The 12,101-nt window shown below is 44.0% G+C and overlaps 1 protein-coding gene across 9 annotated transcripts in view; it reads left to right on the top strand.

Annotated features, from left to right (window-relative positions):
* TENM3 (teneurin transmembrane protein 3) overlaps positions 1 to 4,085 on the top strand; it is a 503,184-nt gene extending 499,099 nt beyond the window's left edge. For all 9 annotated transcript variants that reach the window (XM_072861207.1, XM_072861209.1, XM_072861205.1 and 6 more), the window contains one exon: positions 499 to 4,085. In XM_072861207.1, the coding sequence (XP_072717308.1) occupies positions 499 to 1,254 (756 nt within the window). In that variant the 3' untranslated portion in view covers positions 1,255 to 4,085. The remainder of the gene's footprint in view (positions 1 to 498) is intronic.
* Positions 4,086 to 12,101: the final 8,016 nt, after the last annotated feature.

Raw genomic sequence — 12,101 nt, 5'->3', positions numbered from 1 at the left:
AGTTTGGTTTCAGACTGCAGCTACCTGAGAGACTCTATCTCCTGACTCAGCGTAAAGAAGGGCTTGTTCCTGTTCTAAAGCGCAGCTTCATGACCTGCAAAAATCTCCTTAATTTGGATAGACCCATGGTAGACAGGAATCATAGTCGAACAAGCTCAGAGGATGAGATGACACTGTAGTAAGATAGCTCTTACCCATATGAAGTATTAGTATTGCAAAGGTCTGTCCTGTGCAGCCCAGTAAGCAGCCTCTGAAGTTAAATCTTACATTTGTGCAGGTTCTTGGGGAGACAAAGAGAAAAAGCACTGAACATTATCAAGCAAAATAGTCCTGTAACTCAGCAGAACAAGCAGTATGTAGATTTAATTAACTCCTTGGCACTGTCAGTTGTGGCATATCCTGTTGTCGTCCACGGGCAGCACACCAAGAAAGCCTGGCTGTTTGGCATCTAGAGGGCTACAGATGGCTGGTAAAACTTCTGTCTGTTCTTGTTTACAGCCAATTTCTGGAGTGCAACAACAAGTGGCGAGACAAGCAAAGGCTTTCCTTTCCCTGGGAAAGATGGCAGAAGTGCAGGTCAGCAGACGGAAATCCAGTGGAGAGAAGTCATGGCTATGGTTTGCTACAGTGAAGTCTCTGATTGGGAAAGGGGTGATGCTCGCTGTCAATCAAGGCAAAGTGCAAACAAATGTGCTCAACATTGCAAATGAGGACTGCATAAAAGTGGCAGCTGTTCTGAACAACGCCTACTACCTAGAAAACTTGCATTTCACTGTTGAGGGAAAGGACACGCACTACTTTATCAAGACCACCTCCCCTGAGAGTGACCTTGGGACACTGAGGCTGACAAGTGGGCGGAAGGCCCTGGAGAACGGCATCAACGTCACCGTTTCCCAGTCCACCACGGTGGTAAACGGCAGGACTCGTAGGTTTGCTGATGTTGAAATGCAATATGGTGCTTTAGCACTTCATGTCCGCTATGGCATGACACTTGATGAGGAAAAGGCCCGAATACTGGAGCAAGCCAGGCAAAGAGCTCTTTCCAGTGCCTGGGCCAGAGAACAACAGAGAGTAAGAGATGGAGAGGAAGGCGCCAGGTTGTGGACAGAAGGAGAAAAGAGGCAGTTGCTAAGTGCTGGAAAGGTACAAGGATACGATGGGTACTATGTACTCTCTGTGGAGCAATATCCGGAATTAGCAGACAGCGCTAACAATATACAGTTCCTCAGACAAAGTGAGATAGGAAAGAGGTAACACACTGGCTTAGCTCAGGCTGCCAAAGAGACTGTGTACCAGTGTCTTCTAAAAAGGAGACCAAACTGTTTTGCTGCATTACTACTTGAGCCTAAGCTTACATCTTTGCTCAGATTTTTTCTGTAGCACAATCCGAACAGACTCTGTAACGAAAAGAGCGCCTTTCAGAAGAATGATACTGCTAACGACAAAACTTTTTTTTTTCTCAATGACCTTAAAGGTGATCTGCTTTAAAGAATATGTTTACATATGCATATCGCTGCACTCAAGTTGGACTGAAAAGTATTAAAAAAAAAAGAAGAAAAAAGAAAAGAAAAAGGCCTACAGATTTTGCAACAGGCTGTCTGTTCCTTTGAGGCACTGTATTTAATTAAGATACAGACCCATACAGTGTTTCCAAATATTACTGAATTGTTGACCTTTGCTTATGAGAAGTAGTCTCTCTCTTTCTCTCTCTCTCTTTCTCTCTTTCTCACTGCATAGGATGTGGTATATATCTGTTAATTTTAAAACGTGGGGCAAAAATTACTGTTTATAGACAACCCAACTGCTTTAAACTGTGCTGCTTTCTAAAAGGACATTGGCACAAGTGACTTATGCTACCATGGGAATTTAATAATGGATTTTACAATGCTAACATGGTTTGCCTTGGGGGGAAAATGGCAAGTAGAATCCTTGTTGCAGATAAGCAAAGGAAACCCTGATTTTTTTGTAAATTATGTGAGACAAGTTGTTTATGGATTTTTATATGAATTACAATTTACTGTACATCAAATATTAGTCTCAGAGGAGTTAATTTATGTAAAGTGTTTAAAAAAGTTTATACTTAAAAATAAAATGATAAAAACATGTGCTGTGTGTGATTTTTTTAAAGAAAAAGGAATTGCACCTTTTATGTTATAGCTGTACAGTATAAAGGATTATATTGTAGAGATATAACAGTGATGACTAATGTCCAAAAGTGTTAATATTTTTGTATTAGGTTTAAAGCTGTGCATCTATCACTCTGCTGATAGGATGGGACACTCCAAAGTGGCTGGCTGAATCAGACCACAGCTCCCTCCCCTCCCGTACCTCTCCTGTCACCCAGGCCAGTGCCACTTCATCAGTCATTGTTAGAAGGCACAGTAACCAAATAAGTCTCGTTTATTATGATGGAAGACTTTAATAGGTTGGGTTTTCCTTGTCTTTTTCCAGCCCTAACGTAATAAATGGACATTTATTCATACCAGGTGGGGTTTCTGTTGTTTTTTTAGAAGCTTTGTTTCACAATGGAGAGAATAGTGTCTCAGGTGCTTGGCAAATTGTATGTAGAAGAAGAAGAAATTATGTAGTTTCATCCAGTTATGTCAACTTTGTCTTCTGTATAATACAGCTCTTTTAGATGTTATAACTCCAGATAGAAGAAGCGTACCTCTGACCTGATGCTACAGAATTGCTCTTTAGGCAGGCAGGCTCTTCAGTAGGTTCATCTCCTGGCCTTCAGCTGGCAGATCAAATCCCATTACTGTGAACACTGAACCTGGGGATGGAGATGAAGGTCCAGTTCTGGTGCCTACTCTGCATCTCCACACCACTGCATAGATTTGGCATGCCCTGCTCCAAGGCCCAGTATATTTGCTGCAGGACAGAACTGAAGTGTGCAGCTGGTTCCTTATAGGAAGCCTGTGGTGGCATCTATGGCATCTGTTCTACATCTTGGCTGAAACATTCTTAGAGCTTTACTCTCATGAGCACTAAATTCAGCCACAAAAATAAATATTTTTAAGATGAGACAAAATTGGGGTTTTTTGATGTTCATTGAAATATACGCAGTATTTCTATCCATGTATTATAATGACGAAACATAGTAAGTGAACGTGTCTTAACTATGAATGGTTCAAGTGGATGTAATAAAAATAGTTTTCTAACTGCTTTGTATTCTGAGAGTCTATGGTATTACATACTCTAAATTGCACATTAGGATTGTTTGATAAACAGATTTGAACTTCTCCCAGCCAAGTCGCTACCGAATCTACAGTATCAGTGCTATTACTGTATGTGTGTATTTGGTAGAGCATACAGAACTAATTACACATATAATGAATGCTAATCATCTATTAGAATGAAAGCACAGATTAGTTGTTAGTATTTTTACCCTTGAAGTCTTGAGGGCCCTAAATTTAGAGAGGATGATATATCAGACCCCAGAGGCGTCATTGATCTACGTATTCTTTTTAAAGATGTAAAATGCTAGGTGTTTGCAGTTCTGTTGGGTGGCTCTTCCACAGCACTGTATTTAGCATGCTGTAAGTGCTCTCTGTTGAAATAGGCTCATATTCTAAATTATGTCAAATGTTTCTGTTCTGTTTGAATATGAAAAGCTTGTATAACATGTCAACAATGAAATATATCTTCTACTTGACGCGTACCAGTTCCTTCTCCTTTGTTCTGGCACCAATAAACAACAAATTATAGTATCTGTTGGTGATCATTTTAGATAAAGTCAAATCAAGCCAATTAGTGGCCTTGTTAGTGGGTTTAATGAGCCTATTTCTTGCTAAAAAAGACTTGTGATCTGGACATGCTCCTGCAGGAAATAGTGACCTTGGGGAATATATAAACAAAGATCTTTTTAAAGAAAAAAAATGTATAATTAAAAGAAGCATATTACAAAAGAAAGAAAGGAGATTCTAAGTATTTTAGGCAATGCCAGTCAAAATGCTATCCTGATATTTTGAGATGTATATTTCGTCTGATTTGTATTGTTCTTTTAATTTGCCTTCTTAACTTTATATGTGTCCTGAATTTTCCACAAATTGATAACTATAGATTGCATCTAGGCTTTCCAATAAAAGCCAACCCAATGTGTGTGTGTGTGTGTGTTTATATTTGTTTTTTAAATCTGTATGTCAGATATTGCATCTGTGCTATTGCTTTTCTCGTATCGGAAGAAGCAAACTGATCCAGTTGCACTGGTATTGATTCATTTGCTTCACAGTTGGCAGTATCTTTTTTGACTCTGTCCAATGGCCTCGTCTGCTAACTCAGCAAAGTGAATTACTCCATGGGATCTCTCAGGTGGCCTACTTTAGAGAAAACATTAAATATACCTCACAAAGCCAAATCTTTTATAGATAAGGAAAAGCCAAAGAAGAAAAAAAATCACTTAGAACTGTTTTCTCTCGTGTCCTCCTGAGTAAAAATACAACAAAGTATTTGATTATAAATAATTAGGTTGGCACTGGTAGTTACATATATACACAGAAGAGTGTATATATTCAATCTGCATTTAGACCCACTTTGCAGAAACTGCTGACTTCAGCACTGCTGTATGTCAAGAGACTGCTTTGATTTTAGTTGGAACAGGCAGACTTCACCACGCTTACTTTGTAGTGACAACCTCGAGTTGATAACATGTTGATCCAGCACGAATCAGGTCACTCTGCTTAGCTAACTGTGGCCTAATTTTGTTATTTAAAAAAAAAAAAAAAAAAGCCAGTAAGAGAGCTTTGTATGTTCACACTTGGGAGGTGAGAGATTTGCATTTGACAAGGGAAAAAAAAAAATGCCCGTTACCACTGCCACTCTTCAGAGGCACTTTTAAAGTGATGGCTGAAAGACTGTAAAAGAAAAAACACTGCATAAAATAACAGTTTAAAATTATTGTCTATGAGAGAATAGGCTGCATTCGCAGAGAATCTGAGATGACAAAATGTTTGAATTCCGTTTTCAGAAAAAAAAGAAAAATCTTCTAAAAGTGTTAATACCTTGGTTTAGTGCTAACTCCAGAATGGCAAGCTACAGCTATACATATGGCCAGCTTGAGAACCTTTAAGAAAAAGAGGAAGAGACTAGTGTGTAATTCTTTGGGGATGGGAAACACAAAGCAAAGACACTTATTAGAAACAGCTTCTAAGCAGCTTATTAGAAGCTGCTTATTTGACACTTATTAGAAGCTGCCAGGGTTAAAAATAAGCCAAAGCAGAGAGCATCACACAGCATAAACTGAACAGCACAGGCACAGTGAAATCATACCCCTAACTGCAAAGCCACATCCAAATCGACCAGACTGATCAGCTTCTCATCTACAGCCAATTAGTGCTAAGGACTAAATATGCAATGCTTATGAAATTACATTGATCTTTGACTGCACACACAAGTTCCTGGGGCTCAGTGAGCCAAAAAAAAAGCCAAAATGAAAACCAGTTAATTGATGAGTAGGTGCCAATTTTTTCCCCCTGGGAGAAAAGGAACACATGGTCTATAGCTGTCATGCTGATGGACAGAGCTTAAGACTTTAATTTTTCCTGTGAAGTTTTTAGCTTTGTGGCAGAGTGACCATATGAGGCAAATTTAACTGTGTGAGTGCCTAGGCTAGACCTATAAAAAAAGTCAAAACACTAATAATAGATAAAGCCCCGCTCCTCCCCCCCAGCCTGTTTTTCAGCAGGAGTAACATAAATAAGGATGCCAATGCTTAATTAAGTGCACCACCAAAATCTGAAAAAGTGCAGCTTGTCTGTTCATCCATCCCAGAAACCTGAGTATTTGTTGCAAATCACTAAAAATGTCTTAAGCCTTTCAGGGTGAAAAGATGGTGGAAACGTTTGTTTCTCATGCCACCTTCACAAGATATAATACTGGCTATTGCAGTTGGGACTGTGAGGGTGACAGAGGAACAAGAACATGCTGTCTGACCCTGCTTGAGTAAGGGGATGTGCAGGGGACGGCGAGGGAGGGAGAGGGAAAGGGAGGTGGCCTGTCATTAGGTGGTCTAAAATGCAACGAGAGCGAAGTCACACAGTATCGCACAAATACTGGCATAAGGATTATCTTAACTGCGCTATTCTTTGTACACATGCCTTTAAAAAAATACAGAAAAAAAAATATCCTGGCCTGATTTCTAGCATCACAAACACATGCAATTCTGAGCTGTGCAAAGACAACATAAAACGCATCCCTAAATAAAGATAAATACACTAAATATTGTTCCCCACTTCTAAACAAAGCAAGCTAAACAGCAACACCATCCCTTTCTCTAAGCACATAAGATTCTTAAGTGCAATTTGGAACGTGAAGAACAAGCATAATAACATGGCAGCTCATTAGAGTGTCATGTTTTCACAGAACCTATTTTATTGCGTTTAGTAGTTCTGCAGGTAAACTCTCTCGCTGTTAATTACTACAACCTCCTAGGTAAATTGAGTAATCCTTTTAATTTACTAAGTTAAAATTCTGTCATTGAGGAATATAAATTTCTAGAGACGCATGCATTTTTTTTTCTTACTATAAACTAAGTCAAAGCCCATAGTAACATAATTATGCAGCTTAGAGTTAATGGTTCCCACAAAGCTGTCTTAATAAAGCCTTTTGGGAATCAGGAGGAAAAGGAGGAAATTCAGAAACTAAGAACAAGGCTGGAAGGCGACATGTTTCAACTGGCTCTAGTTACTCAATCACACTTAAGCTGTCTGAGACAGCAAGGAAGGTGGCATGCATTACAGGGGCACACAGGAAATTGTTATCCCAACTCAATGAAGTATTTCCACATTCCAAGCCTAGGAATCATTTTAAAACTGAAATTACAGGAATGGCTATCTAATGAACCAATTAACCTTACAGCAATTAAAAAAAAAACCAAACAACAGTATGGGGAAAGCTAATGGAGGAATCAGTTAAGAATTCAAATCTGAGAGTAACTATAGGCATGCAATGCGGTAGAAAAGTCCATCCAGTGTTTGCTGACAAGAACTACTGGGGAAAAAAAATGGCCTGGGGGGGCTGGGGAGTGTACAAGACCATAATACTAGGACCAGGTGCTAGTCACCATTTTCCACAACGATGGGGAAGCGCATATAAAAATAATTAGTGACGCCAACATCTGCAGATGACAAAAATTGATGGAGTGGCAAATAATGGCTAGGACAGAGCAGTCATACAGAACAATATGGATCACTCGCTGAAGTGAGCCCATTCAAACACAATGCATTTTAATACAGGCAACTCCAGAAGTAAAATATCTCAGAATAAGAAATGCAAATCTTGCTATGAAAGGTATGTAGCCGCCTACAAGAAAGCAATGACTGGAAAGAATGAGGAGCGCATAATAGATAAATAACTCATTGCGAGATTCCAGTACAATAGTGGTGGCAATGAAGAGCTCATAGGGATGGAGACGCTTAATGAGATTACTGGCCTTGTTAAACAAAGGAAATAGGAAGGCAATGTTATCTCTGCATATGGCACCGGCAACATTACTCTTGTACAGTCCTGGTGAATGCATCACGAAGACGCTGTTAAAACCCTGGAGAGTGCACAAGGAGACATCACACATAAATCTGAAGCTTGGCAAAAAAAACATCTTGCAGGGAGAGATTTAAACAGCTCACCCCCGCCCCCCCTCCAAAAAAAAAGCACCAAAGGGTGCCTTGACAATAGACTCTAAGTGCCTTCACAGAAAAAATACCCATTGTAGTGAAGTGCTTCTAAATGGGGGAGGAGGGAAGAGGGAGTGGGTGGGAATGCAATTCTGATAAAATTCACATTAGGAACTGGGTACTAACAAAAAACAGGGCAGGGGGGAGCTCTGCTTCATGACCACTAGAACAAACTACAGGAGAAGTAGTTTCCAGAAGCTTTTGGCAAAAGAGGCGGCTATTGGAATTACATGTAATGGGTGCTGGTGATGGAGTTTAGACCAGACGATGGCACCTCCCATTTGGCCTCACAGGAGACATCAAAGTGAAAACTTTGTAACTCTGGTCAACACCAGGCCAGAGGGTTTGGGTTTGTCTTTCCCTTATGCCCTCCCCTTTTCCAACCCTGAAATACCCAAATTAATTTGATACAGACTGAAGCCAACGAAGATTACTGTAAAAGTCCCAAGTTTTTAAATGGACAGTGCAAGGATGAGGCATTTTAAAAACATCCCTTGGTTTCCACAGCAGAGATGCGCTGTTCTATTACTTTTTATAGCAGCTGATTATTAAAACTAACTAAAATAAACCTCCTCACTCTCTATTAAATTCTTTTCACGAGCGTGGTAAGAGCCAATGTGCCTCTATGTTTATGTCTCCAAGGCATCCACAGGCAAGTGTTTAGGTTAAAAAAATTAAAAATAAAACCTTGTCTCCGCCATCAGTGACTGCACTTTGCCCTGAGCGTACATTGCCCTCAGTTACCGACTCTCCCTGCTCCTTCCCAGGTGTCTCATGCTCTGTCAGCTCCGGTGAAGGTGGGACAGTATCTAGTCATCGCTCGGTGCAAAATAGGGAGCTGCTGCCTGCAGCGTCGCCAGGGCGGGCTTGCTGTGCTGGCACCCAGAACTCGAGGACCGCCAAGCTACCGCCCCTGCCTTACCCAGGGAAAGGAAATTGCTCTCTCCCGGGTCCTGCCCCACCCCACAAGGAAGCTCAGACTTAAGGGAAGACACTGAAGGGTGCTCCCAGCCGCAAGCGTGCCGCTACCCGCCCAGGCACGGCAGCCCAACACGGCGTCCGGGCCGGGACGAACAGCAGCTCCCGCAACCGCTTGACCCCGCGCCATCCGCGAGCAGGGCCGCAGCGAGGCCGCGCACGCCCCTTTCGCCCCCGAGCCCCCAGACGCAGCGGCCCGGCCTCGAGAGGGGGCCGGGGCCGCTCACTTTGCCCCTCGGGCACCTGCCGTCCCTTCCTCCGCCCCGGGGCGGGCGGCGGCAGAGGGCGGCCCCGCCGCCGGGGCACGGCACCGCCCGCCCGGCCCCTCAGCGCCGCTCGGCCGTGCCTCGCGCGCCCCCTAGCGGGCAGGGGAGGGGCGGCAGCGGCCGGCCCCGCGCAACCGCTGCGGCGTGTGGGGGTCCGGGCCGCCATTTTAGCGGCTCGGTGCGGCTCCGGGGCGCAGGCTGTTACTGCTGCTCCACGATGCCGCTGGCTGAGGCCGGGTTCTAGCAAAAATAAAAGAATAAATAAATAAAACGAATAAAAATCACAGCCTTAAGATGCCGTGTCCCCTAGAGCAGCACCTCATGTCGACCCGCAGCATGGCACCTGGCTGACCCGAGCTGGGCGGGCAGCCTGGTGCGTCCTGCTGGGCCCAACGCTGCCTCCTGCTCCCTCTCCAGCTCCCTGTGACCCGCCGTACCCGCAGCCCTGCAGAGGAGGTGGCAGGTGCTCTGGAAGGGCAGCGCTGAGTGTGGGGCCCTGCCGGCCGCCCTCGCCCAGCTGCCTGCAGGCCAGCGGCCCTGCCCCGTGTTCACCCTGGCCCTGCTGCATCGCCCAGCAGGCAGGCGCGATGGCACGTCCAGGTCTGTCATCCTAAAGCAGGGCCCTTTCGTTGGCAATTCAGCCTGGTTCGTTGCACCTGAGGATGGGTAGCTGCGCTGATACCACCATGTTCCTTTTTAAATGCAATCAAAGGGTGCCAGCTTGACTGCCGGTATATGTGTTTAGTAAAATACATGGGGGTTTTTGTTTTTAACTGCACAAAAGATATTTACAGATGGCTTTCATCTGCAGCCAGTAAAATGCAACAGCATAGAGATCAACTGCTTCAAAGAGCAACTTGTTTCTCAGCTTAGCTGGAGGGGATGTGCTCTGGCTGGAGGCAGCCCCACGGTAGCTGGTGGCTGGCCATGGCCGTGGGCAGTGCCACAGCCTAATACCAACGCTGGGCCAATACTCGGCCAGCTACTGCAGGGCAACAGCCGCCTGTAGCGGGGAGGGCGGAGGGGAAGGGCTTGGTCTGGTATTGTGCAGCAAAGCCTGTGTGCGCACGTGCCTTGAAAGTGAATTTGTAATTTTTGCTCCTCAATAAATCAAGGCAGATGCCCCTATAAATCCTGTTCCTCAGGAAGAAAGTGGAAGGCCAGGAACTGCATGGAGTAGAGAACAGGGCTATTTTTCTTTTCAGTGCCAAGAGCACATCAGTGACACTCAGTGCTCTGCTGGGTCAGGCCTTCGCCCTCTGCTAAGTTAATACCAACAACTCCTTCATCTAAAGGGCAGATAGTAACAGTTGGACCCCCTTGCACTTTTCTGCCTTTCTTTCCTCCTGTTGCAATAGCAATAGCCTCTGAAGGAGCTGCACTAATTAGTTGCTATTACACTTCTTGGGTGGCTGGAAGAACACACTGCCTCTGACCTCATGCTTTGCAATGTACCTTAACAGCTTATTACTGCTATTGCATGTCAGCAATGGTTCATTTTATAGTTACTTTGAAAGAGCCATTCCTCTAGTGCTGAAAAATAATCTAAGACTAATGCACAGTCTCTCCAGAAGACTGCTGTTAAACTGTCTATAACCAAGTGTCCAAACACTGCACAAAGCTGTTTCATTTGCTTAACATCGACTCACTAGCAATTAATATGCCTGACATAACAGCGCGCTACAAGGCTCATAAAATCTGTAGCAGTAGGGGAGTGAAATGATTATAACTTTTTTTTTCTTTCTTTTTTCAATAATACCAGACTACAGTTTGGGCACTGTAATCCTTTCAAAGCAAGAAGCTGAGCTGCATCTGAACAGCTGTTGTTTACTGAAGCAATAATTAGCAATGAACCAGTCAAAATACCTGCTACCTTCTGCAGCAGCTCAGTGGTCACTTGCACCCTGTGCCTGGAAGCAGAGAGGCTCTCAGCTGCACATGTAGACTATACTTAATAAAAATCTCACTTAAATAACTTTAAAAAAGGAAATATTTAAAATGGCAGCATCCGCCAGCCTTATGAATACAAGTAATTCCACTGAACTCATTGTGAGCTGGGAGACACAGACTTCAGCTCATACTAGATGTCCCTAATACAGTGGTTTTTCAGCTGGCAGGGGACAGGGCGTTGCTGCAAATAAGGTGTTAAGCACAGTCCTGCTGAATGAGATCTGCTGTCTCCGGGCAAGGCCAGCTGCACCCCACTTCTGGGCTGAAACCTCTGGGGAAGCACATGTGCAAAGCCGTCTGCAAGTCTCCTGGTCTTGCAAGGCTTTTTAGCTTAGTTGGAGAGAGCAGCAGAAGAACAGTAAGAGAGGAAGAGGGCTGCAGAAGACAAGGGAGCAAAAAGGTAGCCATGGGCCATGTTGAAGATGGACCTCCTGATTCCACACCTGGGTGAAACTTGGAGATCTCTGTGTTCTTCCACTGGGGGAAATCACTGGGGAGAAAGCAAGGCATCCCAGAGTAGCCATTTATTTATTGATTAGGGCATGTTGCTGGTACGTGTGAGTTTACAACCAGGAATCTGAGCCTGAGTGTTACATGTTTTCAGCTCACATGCTATCCAGCTGGTTACTGGTAGCAGTGGTATATGTATTCATCCCCCGACACTGAATGAAAACGTCACTATACAACTGTATACATCCCAGGTAAGGCTCAGAAATGAGGGTACCAAGCGAGGCTATAGCTAAACCATTCTAATGGCCTGCTGCTGTCCGAAGGGATAGTTGTATGCCTTCCTCCCACCTCTTCCCAGCCAAAGCTTCCCGTCGCTTGCGCCAGCACTTCCATACATCTGATCCTGTTGTGAGCCACTCTGAGGACCTAAATGCCCTCCTCCTCTGAGATTCATTCTCCACGGATCTTAGCTCTGTGGTGTGCCGTCAGGTGTGCCGAGCATGACTGTCGACCCAAGTGAGAGGATAGGAACATGCAGAACATTGGTGTGAAGGGGAGACAGAGGCAGGACTTCACTGACCAGAGTCAGTTTAAGCTGCTGTCCCATAACAGTTTCAGTCACCTGCTCCCTCTCTGGCCCAATAAATATTTAATTACTTAGTTAAACACAAAATAGAACTCGAGATTGAGAAAGCCATACCTCATACCAGCAGTAGCAGCCTGGAGCTCTCCCCATCTGGGCTATTAGAGATGGAAGTTTAAGTCTCCAGGTTTTAAGTCTACA

Source organism: Ciconia boyciana, chromosome 5, assembly GCF_034638445.1.
Source record: "Ciconia boyciana chromosome 5, ASM3463844v1, whole genome shotgun sequence".
NCBI lineage: Eukaryota > Metazoa > Chordata > Aves > Ciconiiformes > Ciconiidae > Ciconia > Ciconia boyciana.
The sequence above is the reverse complement of the archived record's forward strand: the minus strand, read 5'-3'. Positions and strand labels throughout refer to the sequence as shown.